At 49.8% G+C, this 19310-nt stretch overlaps 1 protein-coding gene across 2 annotated transcripts in view; it reads left to right on the forward strand.

Annotated features, from left to right (window-relative positions):
• Nucleotides 1–16644, forward strand: part of CGNL1 (cingulin like 1) — a 169231-nt gene extending 152587 nt beyond the window's left edge. For both annotated transcript variants that reach the window (XM_061157243.1, XM_061157245.1), the window contains exons 15-19: nt 9880–9963; nt 10902–11026; nt 11939–12047; nt 12430–12593; nt 13663–16644. In XM_061157243.1, coding sequence (XP_061013226.1) covers nt 9880–9963; nt 10902–11026; nt 11939–12047; nt 12430–12593; nt 13663–13798 — 618 coding nt within the window. In that variant the 3' untranslated portion in view covers nt 13799–16644. The remainder of the gene's footprint in view (nt 1–9879; nt 9964–10901; nt 11027–11938; nt 12048–12429; nt 12594–13662) is intronic.
• The last annotated feature ends 2666 nt before the right edge of the window (nt 16645–19310 follow it).

Raw genomic sequence — 19310 nt, forward strand, 5'->3', positions numbered from 1 at the left:
TGGACTGTAGCATGCCAGGCTCCTCTGTCCTCCACTGTCTTCTGAAGTTTGCTCAGATTCATGTCACCAGGCACTTAAAACAGCCTTGCAGCCCCCAAATATCAGACAGACTGAACCAGAGGTGGTTCAGCTGGTGGTCCAACCCTAAGGAAGCTCCTCACTCAGGTCCCTCCTCTCTTTCCTCCCAATATGGTTCATGGAGAATGGAACTGCTCTCTGTGATCTGGTCAAAGTTGAAAGTATTTTCCCTGAGCTGAGAACCTAAAGCAAGCCTGGGGAGGACATAGAGGGAACCTACTTGTTTTATGGGAAAGAGTCTCTGTCCAGCCTCCTGCACTGACCTTGTGTAGCTGTAAGGAAGCCCTAGCCTCTCTGAGCGCAGCCTCTAAGGTCTAGACAAATGAGACTGTTTGTCCAGGAGATTTTTGAAGTCTTTTAAAGCCCGGTGTCTGTTAAAGTGGAGAAACAGCATTGTGTTCAAACTGATGTAGGAATTACTGAAACAATAAAACAAACTCCTGAGAAAAGTGAGGTCTCCTGATGGGAGTTCTCTCCTGGCCTATGTTGCCTTTGGATTTGTGAGGAAGGGTAGAGAATGGGTTGATCAAAGATACCTGCCTTACAGGAGAGCATTACTTCTCTCTCAAAGTCAAGGTGAGAATCTGAGGCTTGCTTCTTGCCTCTTAAAGGTCCAGGGAAGGGCTCTGGGTGTAGATGAGGGGGCCTTGATTCTGAAACCATTTCAGTCCACTTAGGTTAAATTCTAGGGATGTGCTGGTGCCTTCCTGCCAGAATTAGAGAAATGGGAAACTTCTAAACCTAAGACCCCTTCTCCTCCGCCCCCTCAAATGCAGCTCTGTGACAGCTCCTTCACAGGAAGAGTCCCCTAAAGAACAGGAAATGGTGCCTGTCTGTTGTCTCCAGCCTGACTTATAGCATTGGCTCTGGATGCTCCACAACATTGAAACAGGAACGTCTGGGGAACTTTGTTTTGGATCTTGGTCTCTTGTTAAAAAGTCAAAGATTGAACTTCTTCCCTCTACTTAGTCTCTGCCTGCGCACAAGCGCCTCTTCTAAATCTTTGCTTCCTCTGAACATCTCCCGTTATTTTTCCTCATCTTAGTTATAGGGCTTAAGTGGAAAAGCTAGAAAGAGATTTTCCCAGCAATTATAGTGAGTGGCCTACCCCGTTTATGTTGTGGCTATCTGAGCACGGGTTGGTAAGGAGTTTCCAGACATAGAGCATTTCAGAAGGGAGTGAGTTTATTAACAAAGAGCAGAGATAATAAGGGTGCTGCAAGCACAGTGGGGCAACTCCTAACAGGCCAGGGAGAGTTGACACGACGCTGTTAGAACAGTGAAGCCAGTGTATATAGCCTCAAGACAGAGAATTCCTGCTGGGAGGGTGGTATTAGGTGTTGGTTAAGGTGCCATAGGATGAGTACTAGGGTGAGCGTTTTTGCCTAATTTAGGGTCAGGAAGCCTGCTGGTGATGATCTGGAGGCTTTTGGCAATGGTTACAGGTGGGTGCGGTCAGGTTCACAGGTGACCTTAGTTCTGGGCTCTGCTTCTGTGGCCTTGGAGCAGGACTCCAGAATTTGCAGAAACTTTGATCTGACAATGACCTCCCAGGTTCATTTCCCCAGACTTTCTGTGTAATAGACAGAGAGGCAAGGCCTGGAGTTACCTGTGAGCTAGCTAGGGCACATGGCTGACTCTCAAGGCAGAGTTCTGTCTAGCAGTGTGGGCAGAATGGGATGGACACCCACTGTGTGCATAGCCCTGAGGTCAGGCTTCAGGGTTGTTGAGAGTAGTCTCTATCCTTGAGGTGCTGGGGTTTGAGGAGGAGAGGCATGCCTAAACAATGGAAAATCGTCAAGAAAAAGCAGCAGAAAACTATATGCCAAGGGAATGGGTCAGGCAGCTAAGGAGGGAAAGACCATCATAGCACGGGTGACTGTGGGAGTTCTTAGAGGAAGGCTGCCCAAGACCTGGCTTTGAAGATAGGGTAGGTTTTGAACAAACTCCCGAAGGAATGGCAGATGAATCCTAGATAGAATGGAGTGGGTGAATAAAGATTCAGTGGTAGGATCTGTTTTGAAGGGCATCAAATGGACTGCTGTGTTTGCTTAGGTTTCCGATTTCCGTAAGGCAGTAACAGGAGAGCCAGGGTGGAGGGTTTGAAAGGACTGTATATCCTGAAGGCAGAGGGGAGCCTTGGAAGGTTTTTGAGCAAAACAGTGAAGCACATACCGTGTGCTCCAAGCAGATGCAAGGATGGGCAGGAGCCCAGGAACCTGAATGAAGAAGCCTCAACTGGGCTGTTTCCTGGGATGGAGGACAGGAAAGGTGGCTGTGAGACCAAACATTCTGTCCTCCTCCTCTTTTTGTTTCCAGTTTCTCATGCTTACATCTGATGCTCAGTAAATGCTGGCAACATTATTTGTAAGTTCCCAGGCCTTCTGAAGCCTTCCTTTTCAATACGTGCTCAGGATATTCTTAAAGTTGAAGGAAATTTGAATACAATAGTGGGTGCTTTACTGGTTTTTGGTCTGTTTAAATCCAGAAAAATCTCTTTTCCTCTCCTTCCTCCAAAACCTTGTTTCTGTTTATGACATTTTCCGTCTGACTGAGGGTTCCTCGGGTTCTGGGCACTGAGCCTGGGACTTTCATGCTTTCTCTTGTTTTAGGGCTTACAAGGTTAAGTGGCTGCATAGGGACTCGAGACCTTTAAAAAGGTGTGGAGCCACGACTTGATTTCAAAGCCCACTACCTCCCACCTGTTGTCATCATCCTGGCAGTGGGTGGGTGAGGGTGGTATAGAAACACCCCAAATGTTTGGGTCTCTATTCCCAAGTGAAAAATAACGCCACACTGTCTCTTATTATGAGAGGATTTATGTTCACCTGCTCCTCTCCTGACTCTCCTGTGTCCAGGAATGAGATGGCCCAGCTTGGTGTTTTAAAGATGACTCAGAGGCTGATGTTCTGGCTCCTCAGGCACTGCTGTGTGGTTACTGGTAGCTGAGTGCATACAGTTAACAGTAGAGCTGGGCCTAGATAGAAAGGTGTTCTCTAGGCCTTGGAGGCCAAGATAACCCAGCCTAGTGGAAAGAGCATTTGTTCAACCCAGGTGGCCAGCAGGCAAGAGGAAGAGTACCAGCTCGAGGGCTGCCCTGTTGCCTTGGCAACTGCAGGATAAGTCCTGGTAGATAAAGGGGTGGGCTTCTGCAGTCATGTTTGGGAACTGCTCCTGAGTGGCCAGCTCACACCTGCTCCTCTGTCTGCACCAGGGGGGTGCAGTCACTGGAATATGGGCCTGGGAAATACGGCCCCTTTGCAGTCAGCGAGTGAAAGATCAAAATGGGGTTTCTTTCTTTCTTTTTTCCTTTAATTAAAATGATTCTGGTCTCAGAACTGCCTCCTATTGTAGAGGCTGCTCAAAAGCCCACTGTGTGCAGTTGCTTAATAAGAATTTTCCTTTCTTGTGACTGAGTATCATTTTAGTACTAGGTAAGAGTGTGTGCACACCAAGCCCTTTACAGCCCAAAGGTAAACACAGGTGATGGGGTTAAATATTATTATTAGCCATCACAAATGTCTCTGGCTTTTCATTAACTCAGAAGGCAGCTGCTTCTAATCCTGAGAGCTGGCTCGGGTCACGAGTGCCTCTGACACAGACCCATTGGAATCTGACACTGTTACTTCCGACTAACGTGCTCAGGGTTTAGCTTTCTTCCAGTCCAGCTGTGATAAACTGCTGCCTTCAGCTCCTGTTCTGTCTTTGATTTCACTGGAAAGTTTTTGTTCAGTGTATTTAATATGATTAAAGGGTAGACTGCACGTAAAGAGCTAAGCTTATATAGAGAAATGTTTTCCCAGCCTCTGATTCACTTCTCTGTTCCAAAGGAGGAAGCAGGCTAAGCCAGAGGCCATCTCTCTCTCTCTCTCTCTCTCCGTCTCTTCTCTCTCTTTAATTGTTGCCAGTGTGGACTTGGGGCTTGCCCAGTGACTTAGCAGTAAAGAATCTGCCTGCAATGCAGGAGAGGCGAGTTCGATCCCTGGATCGGGAAGATGCCCTGGAGAAGGGAATAGCAACCCACTACAGTATTGTTGCCTGAAAAATTCCATGGACAGAGGAGCATTGTGGGCTACAGTCCATGGGGCTGCAAAGAGTCGGACGTGCCTGAGCACAGAGCAGTGTGGGTTCAGGGTAGGAAGGATCTGATATAGAATATTCAGGAGTCACAGGTCCTGTCCTGGTGATCACTGTAGTGAGGAGCACGGCCAAAACACTTGTGGTTTATGGTGAAACCTGTCCTTGGGAGTGTTGTCTGTAACATCACGGGGTGTTCCTTGTGTAAGGCTCTGCATGGTATGTTTATTTTAGTGTTTAGTGTCCGGCGCTTCTTTTTGAAGAACTGAAGGAAGCCTATCATGTTTGCCAAAAGCCTTGATTTCTAAAAGATGGAAGGAAAATTGACTGTGTGGTGACAGTAACTGGTTTACAGCCTCAAATTTATTCCTTCCTACTCTTCACTCTGATTTATTTTGCACTTCTATTTGAATAGCCATCTTTTGAGGGGATGTCGTGGAGTCTGAATAATAGCTATTTTGTTTTACCTTCGGAGAGTCACATTTGTCTGGGGCGCTCCAGGGAGGTCTTGACCTGTGGGGAACCTCCAGGATGCTGGTTCCTGAGTGCCTGTCTGTACCAGGAGGCCGTTTCCTGCAGAGTTCAGAATTTCCAGTCAGTAGCACTGAGGGATCAAGACTTTGGCCAATGGCTGCTGCTTGAAGTTGTGGCATTTGTCCTGAAGCCCAGCCTGGGCCTGTGCCGTGGACCCCTCAGCCATCTTTCAGTCCCCCTTCTGTACTTTACCTCACCCTGCATGAGGTGCTTCTTCCTTTTAGGCTCCGAAGGACCCCACCCCACCCCCCGAACTCTTCCCCTTTTAGATTTTGTCCTTCACTGAGGGACCTGGTCCTGCAGGCTTTCAACCCAAACCTCCCACCTGGGAAATGGGGGTGGTAACGTCTGCCTATGAGGTCAGGGACTTTTTTTTTGTCATGATGTCCAGCCTGAATGAGCAGATGGACCCACCCCATCATTCCAAGACCACCCCTCCACCAGCTCACAACTGTGTATGTTTACAGACACACCTTCCCTCTCACCTTGATAGAGTGAGTCTTCTCTGGGGACACTCCCAAAGGTCTGGAGAGATGGGCTGGCTTCTGGAGCCGAAGGATGGAGATGGGGCCTGAGCCACCCAGCACCCCACAGTGGAGTGGGGGCCCCAAACGTGCATTCAGGATAGCAGAAGCCAGCTCCAAGGACCTTACAGGCCATCTTGTTCAGCTTCCGTGGTTAGAAATGTGGAGTCCACATCCCAGAGGTGAGATGACCAAGGTCACATGTAGGTGGATGCAGAGCCAGGAGAGAAGCTGGGCTTCTGCAGCCTGTCTGTGTAATCGCTTCCCATTGCAGTAAAAGTTTAACCGTGTCCTCACTGAGGTCCTGGCCTCTGCCCAGCGGGCGTGAGCAGAACAGGTTCCCCCAGGAGGCACACCGCGGTCCCGTGGCCCAGCCGTGCTGACGACCTCCGCGGCGGTGTTGGCTGGTTCACGGCCTTGCTGGGGGCAGGGGTGCTGTGAGGCTGCGTTCATTATCTGTGGACGTGGTGCTGAGAGCAGTGACAGGAGTCTCCGGGTGTTCTCACAGCATGTGAGTCCCGAGGGCCCCGGGGCCAGGCCTGGGTCCAAGGGCGGAGTCTACATGCACTGACTACTGACCTGTGCACGGCTGGCATTTTTTCCCCCCGCTGCATTCGAGGACACCCTAAGGAGACCAAGTGCCTCCGGGGCCTTGGTTCTATATGAAAGCTGTGTCTAAACCCTAAGTCTGCTTGAAGCCTTTTCACTGCGTTAGTCCAGAGAGCCTGAGCAGGTGTGAGTAGGCGCCACCTGGGTTCTTGCCCTGCTCCTTCTGTTACGTGGATGATGGCAGTGGACCTCAGCGTTCTCTGCTGTAAAGTTCTGAACCCCTGTGGCTTAGAAGCCTGCCAGTCAAAAAAATGCAAAAAAGGTGAACTTTTGGACCCTGTGGGCAGGGTCCCAGTTTCCTGCAGTGGTACGAGCTCTCCACTCCCCAGTCCTGCCCATCACCAGCCTCCTCCTTTCTTACCGCTCCATCACCCGCTCTGGGCCAGTCGCACCACTCTGCTTGTTGTTCCCTGCATGCTCCGTGGTCGGGACAGAGGGAGCTGCAAGCCCAGCCTGCCGTGGTGGCACCTCCCCTCATTATTCCCAGGACCCCCTGGTCTTGCCCTCCTGGTGGATGGCAGGGGAAGGGGTGTCCTTATCACTAGGGTGTTTGTTCAGGAGGTGAAAATCCAAGTCAACGCCAGGCAGAGTGGGGCTGTTACAGGTGCTCCCCAGCCCTCTGGGGACTCCTGTGTACACACCTCTTACCTGGGCCAGCCTTAAGAAGGGAAGTGTGAAAGTGTCAGTCGCTCAGTCATGGTTGATTCCTTGTGATCCCATCCCACCAGTCTCCTCTGTCCATGAATTTTCCAGGCAGGAATACTGGAGTGGGTTGCATTTCTTTCTCCAGGGGATCTTCCCAACCCAGGGATCAAACCTGTGTCTCCTGAATTAACAGGTAAATTCTTTACTGCTGAGCCACCAGAGAAACCCTAAGAAGGAACAGTTCAGTTCAGTCGCTCAGTCGTGTCTGACTCTTTGTGACCCCATGGGCTGCAGCACGTCAGGCTTCACTCCATCACCAACTCCTGGAGCTTGCTTGAATTCATGTCCATCAAGTCAGTGATGCCATCCAACCATCTCATCCTCTATCGTCCCCTTCTCCTCCCACCTTCGATTTTTCCCGGCATCAAGGTCTTTTCCATTGAGTCAGTTCTTCGCATCAGGTGGCCAAAGTGTTGGAGTTTCAGCTTCAGCATCAGTCCTTCCAATGAGTATTCAGTACTGATTTCCTTTAGGATGGACTGGTTGGATCTCCTCGCAGTCCAAGGGACTCTGAAGAGTCTTCTCCAACACCACAGTTCAAAAGCGTCAGTTCTTGGGTGCTCAGCTTTCTTTATGGTCCAACTCTCTCATCCGTACATTACTACTGGAAGAACCATAGCTTTGACTAGATGGACCTTTGTTGGCAAAGTAATGTGTCTGCTTTTTAATATGCTGTCTAGGTTGGCCATAACTTTTCTTGCAAGGAACAAGCATCTTTTAATTTCATGGCTGCAATCACCATCTGCAGTGATTTTGGAGCCTGAAAAAAATAGTCTGTCACTGTTTCTACTGTTTCCCCATCTATTTGCCATGAAGTGATGGAACCGGATGTCATGATCTTAGTTTTCTGAATGTTGAGTTTTAAGCCACCTTTTTCACTCTCCTCTTTCACTTTCATCAAGAGGCTCTTTAGCTCTTTGCTTTCTGCCATAGGCTGGTGTCATCTGCATATCTGATATTTCTCCTGGCAATCTTGATTCCAGCTTGTGCTTCATCCAGCCCAGCATTTCACATGATGTACTCTGAATATAAGTTAAATAAGCAGAGTGACAGTATACAGTCTTGATGTACTCCTTTCCTGATTTGGAACCAGTCTTTTGTTTCATGTCCATTTTTAACTGTTGCTTCTTGACCTGCATACAGATTTCTCAGGAGGCAGGTCAGGTGGTCTGGTATTCCTACCTTTTAAAGAATTTTCCACAGTTTGTTGTGATCCACACAGTCAAAAGCCTTGGTGTAGTCAATAAAGCAGAAGTAGATGTTTTTCTTGAACCCTCTTGCTTTTTTGATGATCCAGTGGATGTTGCCAATTTGATCTCTAGTTCCTCTGCCTTTTCTAAATCCAGCTTGAGCATCTGGATGTTCATGGTTCACATACTGTTGAAGCCTGGCTTGGAGGATTTTGAGCGTTACTTTGCAAGTGTGTGAGATGAGTGTAATTGTGTGATAGTTTGAACATTCTTTGGCATTGCCCTTCTTTGGGATTGCAATGAAAACAGACATTTTCCAGTCCTGTGGCCACTGCTGAGTTTTCCAAATTTGCTGGCATATTGAGTGCAGCACTTTCACAGCATCATATTTTAGGATTTGAAATAACTCAACTGGAATTACATCACCTCCACTGCCTTTGTTCTTAATGATGCTTCCTAAGGCCCACTAGACTTTGCATTCCAGGATGTCTGGCTTTAGGTGAGTGATCACATCATCGTGATTATCTGAGTCATGATCTTTTTTGTATAGTTCTTATGTGTATTCTTGCCACCTCTTCTTAATATCTTCTGCTTCTGTTAGGTCCATACCATTTCTGTCCTTTATTGTGCCCATCTTTGCATGAAATGTTCCGTTTGTATTTATGATTTTCTTGAAGAGATCTCTAGTCTTTCTATTGTTTTCCTTTATTTCTTTGCATTGATCACTGGGGAAGGCTTTCTTATTTCTCCTTGCTATTCTTTGGAACTGCATTCAAATAGGTATATCTTTCCTTTTCTCTTTTGCCTTGAACCTAAAGGCAAAGAAGGAACAGGCAGTTTTATTTTCCTGGCTCACTTTCTTAGTTCTCTGGGCTTCTCCATTCTGCCCTCTGCTGGACGGTCCTGGGAACAGGCTGTGAGGCCTCTGCCTCTGAAGAGCAGTTTCCACTGTTGCTGAAGGCACTCTGGGGGTGGGGCATGGAGGTGCCACAGGCAGGCGATGGGATTTCTTTCCAGATGCTGCTCAGCGAGGCTCATTTCCTATTAATATAGGAGAAATCCTCGGGAAGGCTTAGCCTTTGCCAGGGCACCTGGAGTGTTCTTGCTGACCTCTGATCCTGGCCTAAGAAGGGAGAAATCTTGCAGTGTCTGAGACATGCAGGCTATGGAAGCCTCTGCCAAGGCTTGAACTTGTAACGCAGCAGTCAGGAGCTCAGGGGAGTCCTGGCTCCCCGTTACTGGTTGTGTTGATCCCTGACAAGCTGGGTGACTGACTCACCCCAGTTTGCCTGGGACTCCCCATTTTAGCATTCAAAGTCACATGTCCTGAGCATATCCTCAGTCCTGGGCAAGCTGGGGCAGTTGCTTACCATCCAAGCTGGTTAGCTTCTCCAAGCCCTGATGTCCTGAGCAGAGATGCTAGTATGTACGTCGTAGGGTTGTGGCGAGAATGTCACAGGATAAGTGCGCTTGGAGGGCTGAGCAGGGGTGGCAGCTCCCAAGGGCTGCTGTAACCAAGTACCGTAAAGTAGGCGGCCTGGAACAACAAAAATGTATTGTCTCAAGTTCTGAAGGCCAGAAGTCTGAGGCCATATTCCCTCCGGACCGTAGGAGAGCACTGCCTTTCTTCTGATAGTTTGCTGATGGTCTTTGGTGCTCCTTGACTTGTAGACGCCTCACTCCCATCCTCCATCTTCACATGGCATTCTCCCTGTGTCTCTGTCTTACCTCTGTGCATGTCTGTCTCTGCATTCAAAGTTCCCCTTTTAACTAGGACATGGGTTTTACTTGATTAGAGGTCACCCTAATGACCTGTTTTTAACTTGATTACTTCTGTGAAGATCCTACTTCTAACTAAGGTCGCATCTGAGGTTCTTAGGGTTAGGACTTTAATATATCTTTTTGGAGGGGGGACACAATTCAACTCACAATGGCAGGGTTAACTGTAACTATTATTGTTATTTGTATCATTATCATTGCAATCATTGAGAACTCAAGAATATCTAAGAAACAGCTCCAGTATTCAAGAGGAGAAGACAGGGGACCCCCGTCATGAAAAAGAGCTGACCTGGTTGTTGGAATTCATACCTGGGAACCATTTTAGCACAAAGGCTGTAGGAACCACTCTGCTGACCTCTGGGCTTTTGCTCTCTGTGGTGTAGATGGAGCAGATGCGGAATGAGCTACTTCAGGAGCGAGCCATGAAGCAAGACTTGGAGTGTGACAAGATTTCCCTGGAGAGACAGGTGAGGGCAGCTGGCCCCATGAGCCCCCCGACCCTCCTCGTGGCCTTAGACTAGAGCCCTGTGGTTGAACCTTCTTTGCACAGCACACCCAAGAACTCTGGAACATAACTCATCTGAAAGGTAGAGGTTTTTCTAAGGCCTTTTCCAGAAAGGTTATGCCCAGTAATTTTAAATGTGCTTGTAAGTTTAGCAACTGCAGAGAAGTAGAATTGCAAGTGTTGTTTTCTAGATCCTAAAGAAGGCTAAATTCAAATGAAAAGAGTAAAATAAAGTGTTGAGACTTCTCTGGCAGTCCAGTGGCTAAGATGCCTCACTCCCAATGCAAGGGCCCCAAGTTTGATCCCTGGTTAGGGAACTAGATCCCATATGCTGGAACTAAGAGTTTGCATGCCACAACTAAAGATCAAAGATCCTGCGTGCTGCAACTAAACTAAGACCTGTCACAGCCAAATAAATTTTAAAAGCCAAAAAACAAAAACCAGTATCCTTTTGTTTTTTGTCCAGAAAACAAAAACCAAGTCCAGTGCATGTGTTGGTAACAAATCTTACTTGAATCATTGTATCTTTAACATGCCATTCATGTAAGTTCTTCACTGAATATGACATATGATATTTCTGAAGGAGCCGATTTCTCTTGTCCCACACCAATAGGTTTATAAAAGGCCAAGGTCAGGTTCATTTGTCTGTTACCCAGGAGTCTTAGGACATGCCAGAGATTTCACTCAGGCTTATAAGGAATGTGGTAGAATCTCTTCTTTTGGCTTGTCAGGACACGAGTGCAAATCTTTTTCCTGGAAACATCCCCAGGTCTCCCAGTGGCACCCATCCGAAGGTGGAAAGCAGGCTTATCCCAGTTACTGACCACACACTGGCCCGCCCTCTGCTCTGCACAGAGTGTGGTAGACACAGCCCCTCATGGTCTCCCTGTCTGATTCCAGAACAAGGACTTAAAGAGCCGGATTATCCACCTGGAAGGTTCCTACAGGTCCAGCAAAGAGGGCCTGGTGGTGCAGATGGAGGCCAGGATCGCAGAGCTGGAGGACCGTCTGGAGAGCGAGGAGAGGTGAGCCGGCTCCAGCCCTGGTGCACAGGCCCTGCTGGGCGCTGGGCGTCACGTTACGGAGTGCTTTTACCCCTGTATCTCTGCCCATCCTCCTAACCTGTGAGGAAGGCAGGGCAAGTACAGCCTTGCTGGAAAATAGTTTCCATTTTGTAGATGAGAAAATTGAGGCCCACCAAGTAGGTAACTTGTGGAAGGTAGCGTGGAAGGATATTGTTACAGCAGGACTAAGACTTGGGACTCCCATTGCTCAACTCTTAGTTGTTCCTTTCTCTACACCTTAAATAGGGTAGGCTGCCTCATGAGTTAATGAGTTTGAGCTGAATTAGATGAGAAGGGGCTGACTGTGCTCTAGGGGCTGGGTGTGTTCAAGCAGGGGCCGAGTGGCCATCTGTCAGAGATGGACACGTGGGTGGGAGGGCCACAGTAATGACCATACCCTCTCCTGCACCATGATTATCTGCAGCTTGTCCTTAGACCACGGCCCAAGGGCCAGCTCCTCAATTCTTACTAATGGCCCCTCACCTTCCTAGAAGTTGTGTGTGTCTCTGTGTGTATGTGTGTGTAGAGCACTTTACATTATCCATTTTCAGGAAGACTTTAGGGACTAGGTCAGGGCAGTAAACCCTAAATATTGACAGCCTAGCAGTCTGTGAACCTCTGCCTTACCAAGTGAAGCCTGGGACTGGGAGAAGTCAGGGCAGGTCTGACCCCAACTCAGCGTTCCTCTGGCTCTGCAGCCTCAGGCAGTCACCCCCCTTCTCAGAGCCCCTGTTTCCTCATCTGTCCACTGAGGAGCGCTTTCCTCCTGTACAGTTGTGAGTCTCCCTGACCCTAAGCCCGCGTATACCAGGCCACCTGGGGCTGGCTGCCTGTGGGACTGGGACGAGACTGTCTTCTGTTCTGCCCTTCCAGGGACCGGGCCAGCCTCCAACTGAGCAACCGCCGGCTGGAGCGGAAGGTGAAGGAGCTGGTGATGCAGGTGGATGACGAGCACCTGTCGCTGACTGATCAGAAGGACCAGGTCGGGGACCCTCTGCGAGTTCTTTTGAGATTTAGTGTGGGCTGGGGGAGCCAGACGGAGGGGAGGGCTCGGAGGATGGACAAGCAGTGAAGTTGAGTGGACCGAGTCTTCTCTTTCCACTCCACCCCTTACAGCATGGAATGGGGCCTTTAGAGCTCGCTTCAGCAAACTTCAAACCCTGAACTTGGCTTTGAAAAAGTGGGATTTTCTCTCTTAAGAGTCTTACCTCCACTTTTGCATGAGTCCTGTTTCCCACTTGGCCGTATCTTGTTGCTTGGAGAGAAGGGGTCTGGACCGCTGGCCTTTTCTTGCTGGGCTGGGCGACCTGCCAGCTCACAGCCTGCCCTTCCCCCTACTCTGCCCCCCACCCCCACCCCTGCAGTTGAGCTTGCGCTTGAAGGCAATGAAGCGACAGGTGGAGGAGGCCGAGGAGGAAATCGACAGGCTGGAAAGTTCTAAGAAGAAGCTGCAGAGGGAGCTGGAGGAGCAGATGGACGTGAATGAGCAGCTGCAGGGCCAGCTCAACTCCATGAAGAAGGACTTAAGGTGGGCACAGGGTCAGCACCCCCAGGGGCTGTGGCAGCCCTGACGTTGGAGGGGAGCATGATGCTTTCAGAGCCTCTCCTGTTGTCTCCAGCCACTGTGGCCCCTTTGGGGTCATCCCGTCCTAGAGATGACAGTGGCTGTATTACTCCATTCACCCCATGTGCTCAGTAGGTATCTCATGTGTCATCCTCATACCACTGCCCGGTGTCCTCAGGGCGGGTATTATCCCTGTCATCTGAAAGGGGAAACTGAGGCTCAGGGCAGGTCAGACCGGCTCACAGCACCCTGTAGAGAGGAGTTCCTGGGCCAGCCCCTAGGTTGCCTGGATTAGGGAGAAAGGAGATGAAGTTGTGGGTTCCTGTTCTCAGGAGGACTAGGATATCCCAAGCCTGGTTTCTGGAAAGAGCTGCTCTTTCAAGCTCCCTGGGCACAGCAAAAAGATAGGGGATTAATGGGGGTTGGGGGGACATTGCTTTCCTTGCCTCATTGTCACTGCTTAGGGCATTGGAGTGAGGGGTGGGTTTATGTTCATCCTTGTTCATAAAGCTGGGCTTTTCCTGGAGGCTGATGGTGACCGGAGGCTTCTTGCCAGCTGCCTAGGCACTTCTCTCATAAATGCACTGAAGAGCCTGTTGAGAATCCTATAAACACAGCACGTCTGTCTATCTAGAATCCAGCCCCAGGTGGGCATTAGGAGGCAATATATAAGGGGGCACCAAAAATCTTAATCAAAATGCAGTATTAGAAAAATTAGTGCAAACCACCCATGGTGCACAGGATGATAAGATATCACATTAAGATGGGATTTACGCAGGACCCTCCCAAGCCAGGAGGGAGCTTGAGGCAGGAGGGAAAAGTCAGGACGACTGACCTTGACCCAGCCCCGCCCCGCTCTCTGGGCAGCAGCCTCGCATGCTGCCAGGTGGGCAGTTTGCTCCCTGCTGTTGGAGAGACAGGCACCTTGTCCACTCCCTGGGGTGGAGAGACAGGCACCTTGAACCCCTTCATCTCTAGAGAGGAAGTGAGCCTCAGTCCGGGGCCAGGAAACATTCCCCCTGTTGTCTTACAGACTTAAGAAGCTGCCAAGCAAAGTGCTGGATGACGTGGATGACGACGACGACCTCAGCACGGATGGGGGGAGCCTCTATGAGGCGCCGCTGAGCTACACCTTCCCCAAGGACAGCACTGTCGTCAGCCAGATCTGAGCCCACTTCCAGGGGCCGCAGTGGGAGGCGTGAGAGGGAGCGCCATCGCCTCCTTTTCGCAGACCAGGCATCTCCTCTTGACGTCACGTCCTCCTGGGATCTCTGTGGTAGCACAGCTCTGGTGGCATGGGCAGCAGCTCTTGCAGGGTACGTTTCGAGATGCCCACGGCCACTTGGCAGGATGGAGCCCCCTTCTGCACAGCTGTCTGCCGTGCCATCTGCATTGCTGCTCCTCCCCCACGTTCCCCTGTCAAGAGAAAGGGTCCAAAGGCTGGTTCCTATTCAATAGCCCTGGTATGGGGGAGGGGATGATGTGCAGACTGTATATATTTAAAAAAAAATCAAACCTTCTTCTAGACTGCTGCTGTTCCATTTTGGAATGTTGCAGAGGCTTCATGGGGTGGCTTGTTTGTAAAGTTCACATGTGTCTGTTGAGTATTATTTTTAAAAATACAAAGCTACTAGATTTTTAAATATTATGGAGCTAGAGGCAAGAAGGAGAAAGTAGAATAAAGACCACTCTGGACCTCAGAGTTGGAAAAAGGAATTGTTGAGGGGATGAGGGACAGTTAATCCTGAAAAAAGAAGTTCAGGTGGTTTTAGTGAAGAACTCCCTGAAGGAAGGAGGGGAGGGTAAGTCTGAGGTCACTTGTATCTATGGTCCTTGGTTGCTTATTTTATCTATAATTTTGTTATGATTTCTGAACCACATTGAGTCGATTCTGGTCACTAATTGCAATTTCTTTTGTGCAGGTAGAGTGGGGAGACTTGTTTGTAAGGTTTTTCCACAAATGATGTAGTTTCTGGAGGCTGGAGCCTTCCTGTCATTTCTTATTGGTTCCTTCCTTCCCCTTCCCAGAGCAGGTCTGCAATCTATACTCTTGGGGCCCCTGGACCAGTTGTTGGTGGGTGGGCACTGGGGGGGTTTGGGGAGCAGGTTCATGGACTTAGACTTGAGGAAGAGGCAGGTGATGGGGAAGTAGGGGAGATGAGCAGGTGTGTGGGGGTGTAGGTAGGAAGGAGGAGGAGAAGTTCTTGAAAGCTGGGGGATGTGTAGAGAAGAGGCGGGTTGAACAGGTTCCCAGGTTTATGTCAGGAGAGGGAGAGAAGCAGCAGAAGTCAGAGAAATGTCTGTGCAAACTGGAAGACTCCTCACTTCTGGGATGAGGGATAGGGGCCAACCGAGGCAGGAGTACCTGGGACTGGGTGAGGTCTGGGCAAGGCCAGGTCCCTGGGATGGACTTTTAGGGAGGCATTGGGAGTCTGCAGGGTATCCAGCACTTCCTCCCGGGCTTCCTGTGGCGGTTCCCAGGCTCATCCAGAGGCCAGGTCCAGTCACAGCTGGTCAGGCCCATGGCCAGGGAGGGAACCCTGCAAGTTGTATGCGTGTGAGTGTTTGGCCGCCTCACAGTGTCTCGATGCATCCTGGAACGTGAGAAGCCTGTGACCCTGACACGCCCTGACAGTTGCCGTTTGGAGCAAGGAACCTCAGTGCCCTACCTGCCCCGGGTCACAGAGCCCACCCATCAGGATTCAGAATGGTCAACCCCATTCATGGGTGGGTGTCGTCACCCAGTGTGGGTGAGGCCCGCAGAGCAGAAGCATGAAGCCTTCCTCTACCTCTGCTGGGTGGGGTGCCTCTTGCCTCTGCTTACTTATTTGGAGTATGGAGACATGCCTCCCTTTAACCATTCATTCATTTAGCAAATAGTTATTGGACATCCATGATACCCCAGCCTCCGGCACTGGGAACACAGCAGGGAATACAGACGCTCACAATCCCTACCTTCCTGGAGCGCTGTCGGGGAGAGGGTGACAGACAACAGCCACACTGATGAACACAGGCAGAGCCTCTCCGAACGCATCCTGGAGCCCCTCCAATCCTCTTTGGGACGCAGCAAGCCTGCGGTTGGTGGACTGGCCCACTGGAACCCCGAGCAGGCCTTCGACTCTCGCACGTCGTTGAGTTCCCCGCTGCTTCCACCACCATTAGGTATTTGCCAAGAAGCCTGCCCAGCAGTGTTTCACGTCTCGTTCCTACGGATTGGAGATGGAAAAGGTTGGGGCCCAAGAGCCTTGGGAGCGCGTCAGCTTGCCTCTTGGTTTGTGAGGAAGTTACTGCCTCTAATTCTGGTCAGTTCCTTCCAGTAGCCACAAGGCAGCCTGCAAGAAGCACACTGTCTGTGAAAAGAGAACAGAGTTCACCATTCAGAAGTTCTGCATCTTTACTCTAGAGGTGAGACATTACCCATGTCGACCAAGTCGCCCTTCTGCGCTGTAACAGGACTGGCAGTGAGCCGGATGCGTGCAGTGTGCTGAGCTGGAAGGAACACCAGCCTCGGAGCTGAGATAGATGTCGTCAAGTTTCGGCTCATTTTAGCCCAGTGACTTTGATGGAATGACCTTGAGATAAGCGTGCTCACAGCAACAAACTATGCGGGATGAATTGAGGACCAGGGCTCAAGGTCCTTGCCAACTCTGACGTGCTATTGTTCTTTGATTTTATGTACACATACACGTTTTTTTCTGTTTGTTAAGAACTAACTCTACTCAAGAATATTTCCTTTAGCTAGTTTTAAAAGAAAAAAAAATATTTAATAAACAAGTATGTGGCCAAATGCTGTGCTGAAGAGACAATCATCGTATAGCTTCATAATTTTTCTTCCTGCTTCTGAGTGTCATCTGACGAGGCCGATAGGCTTATTGTGTTGGGTTTCTGCTTGCGGGTCTGGTTTGATTGCCTTGGTTTGTCACATGGAGGAAATTATCTTGGCAGCTGCCTCCTGTAAGTGAACTCCTGGAGAAAGCGAGTTTGCCTTTCAATAAATGATATCGCCCAACAGGAATCTTGACTCTCCCGTTATTTCGGCTCCCTTGTTTTCTCCAGATCTTGGCTCCCTGTCTGCCAAGAAACAGCCCAGCTGAATGGCTGGAAAGTCCTCAAGGTAGAGAAACTTGGGGCATTCCAGGCTGGGAGTTGGGTGGGAGGGGGTGAGGGGGGAACACAGAGGATTAAATGTACCCGGATTGTTGTGATGGTCTGAGAAATCCGGACGGCCCATTTCCAGAAAATGGCAAAAGGGAAAGTGAGTTGATAACTGAGGATGAACAGGCACCCGCTGTCTAGTCCTCGTCCTGAACTGCGGTGGGTTCTCCTGCGATCGCTGTGTGTACATCATCTCATTCGACTAACAGCAGGTTCTACAGTTGCCCTTTTATATGAAACAGAAGTCACTTCTGCGTGCGAGGGACCTGCACTGCTTCTCTGCTCTCAGCTGTGCTCGCCCTGTCCTCCAGAGGCTGAGCCCTGCAGGCCCCGGGGCTCCCCCCGGGCGTCAGCTGGGGGAAGCAAGTGAAGGTCAGTGTTTCTCTGCTTGTCACTCACTCGTCCGTGCAGCGTTTCTGGCTGTGGTGCCTGTCGAGTGGCTATACCTCCTCCAGTTCCCAAAGTGATCAGGGCTGCCCACTGCCATTCCTCTGGGCCCTTCAGCAGGCCTGGTGGGTTCTCCGGGCACTGCTTCCCCATGGGGAGTTTCTTCAATAAACCCTTTGCACCGTCACAGACAACTGCTGCTTCCTGCCCAGAGCTGTGCCCACTGCCCCCTCAGCACCCCCGGTGATGCCTGCCCATCCACCTGTCCTGAAGCCCTTGACTCTCTCTGTTCTGACTAAACAGAGCATCTCGGATATTAATGGGGATTTCTAATTTTCATAAGTCCTTGAAGTTTTTCCATGAATTGTTTGCCTTTTTTTCTTTTTTTAAGCATCAGAATTATTGGGGTATAATTTTGTCGTTTATAGATAGGTAAAAGACACCCTTTTGGCACTAGTTGCTTTTGAAACTGTAATCTCTTCGACCTCTATGCTAGGGTCCTCCTGGTGGGCATAAGAGACCCTGAGAGGTTACCTGTTAGGTTAGACCTGTGGGAGGGGTGTGTGTGACTCAGGACCTCAGAGCCAGAGAGAGTGAGTCCTTTCGGGCTTGCAGCTCCTTCCCCCACGTTCTCAACATTCCTTCTTTGAGCTTGTGGATGGGTACAGCGGTTCTGTCTTGAAGAAGGTCATCAACCAGAAAGCTTTCTGCTCGAAACTTTCAAAGGACAGGAGAAAATGCCTCGACAGCAAGTTCCTATCAGCAGCCAAGCAGCCCCAAATCCAGGAATTCTAGGCTTGGTGGAGGGATCAGCAGACTTGGTCTGCTCTCAGATCTGCGCTGAAAATCACGGTGGACATGCACGTGTATGACCTGAGGCCCGGCCTGTCTCAGCAGCAGAGCACGAGCTGAGTGTGTGCCCCTTGCTGGGTTCGTTAAAGCTGGAAAGACTGGCAGTGCCCTTCCAAGAAACATTCAACAAGAATACCTATTCTGTGAGGGGAGTTTGCAAGTTTCCTACTGTAAGCAATCTCACTTAGTCTCACAACAGATTGTCAACAACTCCTCCTGGATGGGGAGCGTGGTTCCAGAGGTTTTCTAGGTAAACAAAAATAAACCCTTTTATGAGAAAGGGAAAAGTGTTCATAGGGAAAGGATCTGAGGCTTGGCAGGGCTGGGCATTTTCCCATAGGTTGCATCTGAAGTAAGTATGACCTGCCAGTGTGGGCTAGGTGCTGCTGCAGATACAAGGTTTAAGGTACAGTCTAGGACCTTTATATGCTTACAGTTTGATTACAAAATGATTATTAAAGTGGAAATTAGATACAAATATTAAGTCCTTCGTATATGTATGGAACACCAAATTTGTCTTCTCTTGGGCTTTGCCAGCCCTTCTGTCTAGTTAGTCTTGCCGTTTCCCCCTGGTTTTCCACATAAAATTCAGTAGCTAAGTGTGTTGAGCACTTACCTGCCATGTATTGGGTGAACGCTTTACGTTTATTGACTCCTTGATCCTTCTGACCACCCCTTGAGCAGGTGCTTGTGGCAAGTGAGGCAGCCCCGACAGAGGGAATTATTGACCTTACCCAGGGCACAGGGGGCTGGTGGAAGAGCCGGGAGTGGAGTCTGAGTGTGTGTCTGAAGTTCACACTCGGTGCTGGCAATCTCTGCTGCCTCCCACCCACACACCCCTCCCTGGAGGATGAAGATCTTCCATGCGTTCCTGGGTTCGGGCCTCCCGAGGTCTCTTGATCTTCCTCTTTCATATCTCCCCTTCATTTGTGAGTCTGTGCAGCTCAACAGCCTGCTCTCTGCCTCATCAAAGGGCAACCTCTTTGAGAAATCAAACTTTTAGAAATCAAAGTCAACCTCTGAAGTCACAGACTTAATGGATGAGGCTAGTCACAGATCTCAACTGCTCTTTTAGCAGCCTTAGGGATACCACTTCCTACTTTGATCTTTGGATCTCTCGTTGTACCACTGATGGCTTTTTGGTGCTGTACTAATGTAACTTGCCTGGGCCTGACCTGGTGGTAGTGTGCTGGGGTGGTCATTGGGCCTTCCCACCATCTCGCTGTGTGCAAGGTGGTCTTGGGTAACACCAGCAAATCCCTGGGTTTGGGTGAGTCTCAGGGAATG

This window comes from Dama dama, chromosome 12 (genome assembly GCF_033118175.1).
Source record: "Dama dama isolate Ldn47 chromosome 12, ASM3311817v1, whole genome shotgun sequence".
NCBI classification, from domain to species: Eukaryota; Metazoa; Chordata; class Mammalia; order Artiodactyla; family Cervidae; genus Dama; species Dama dama.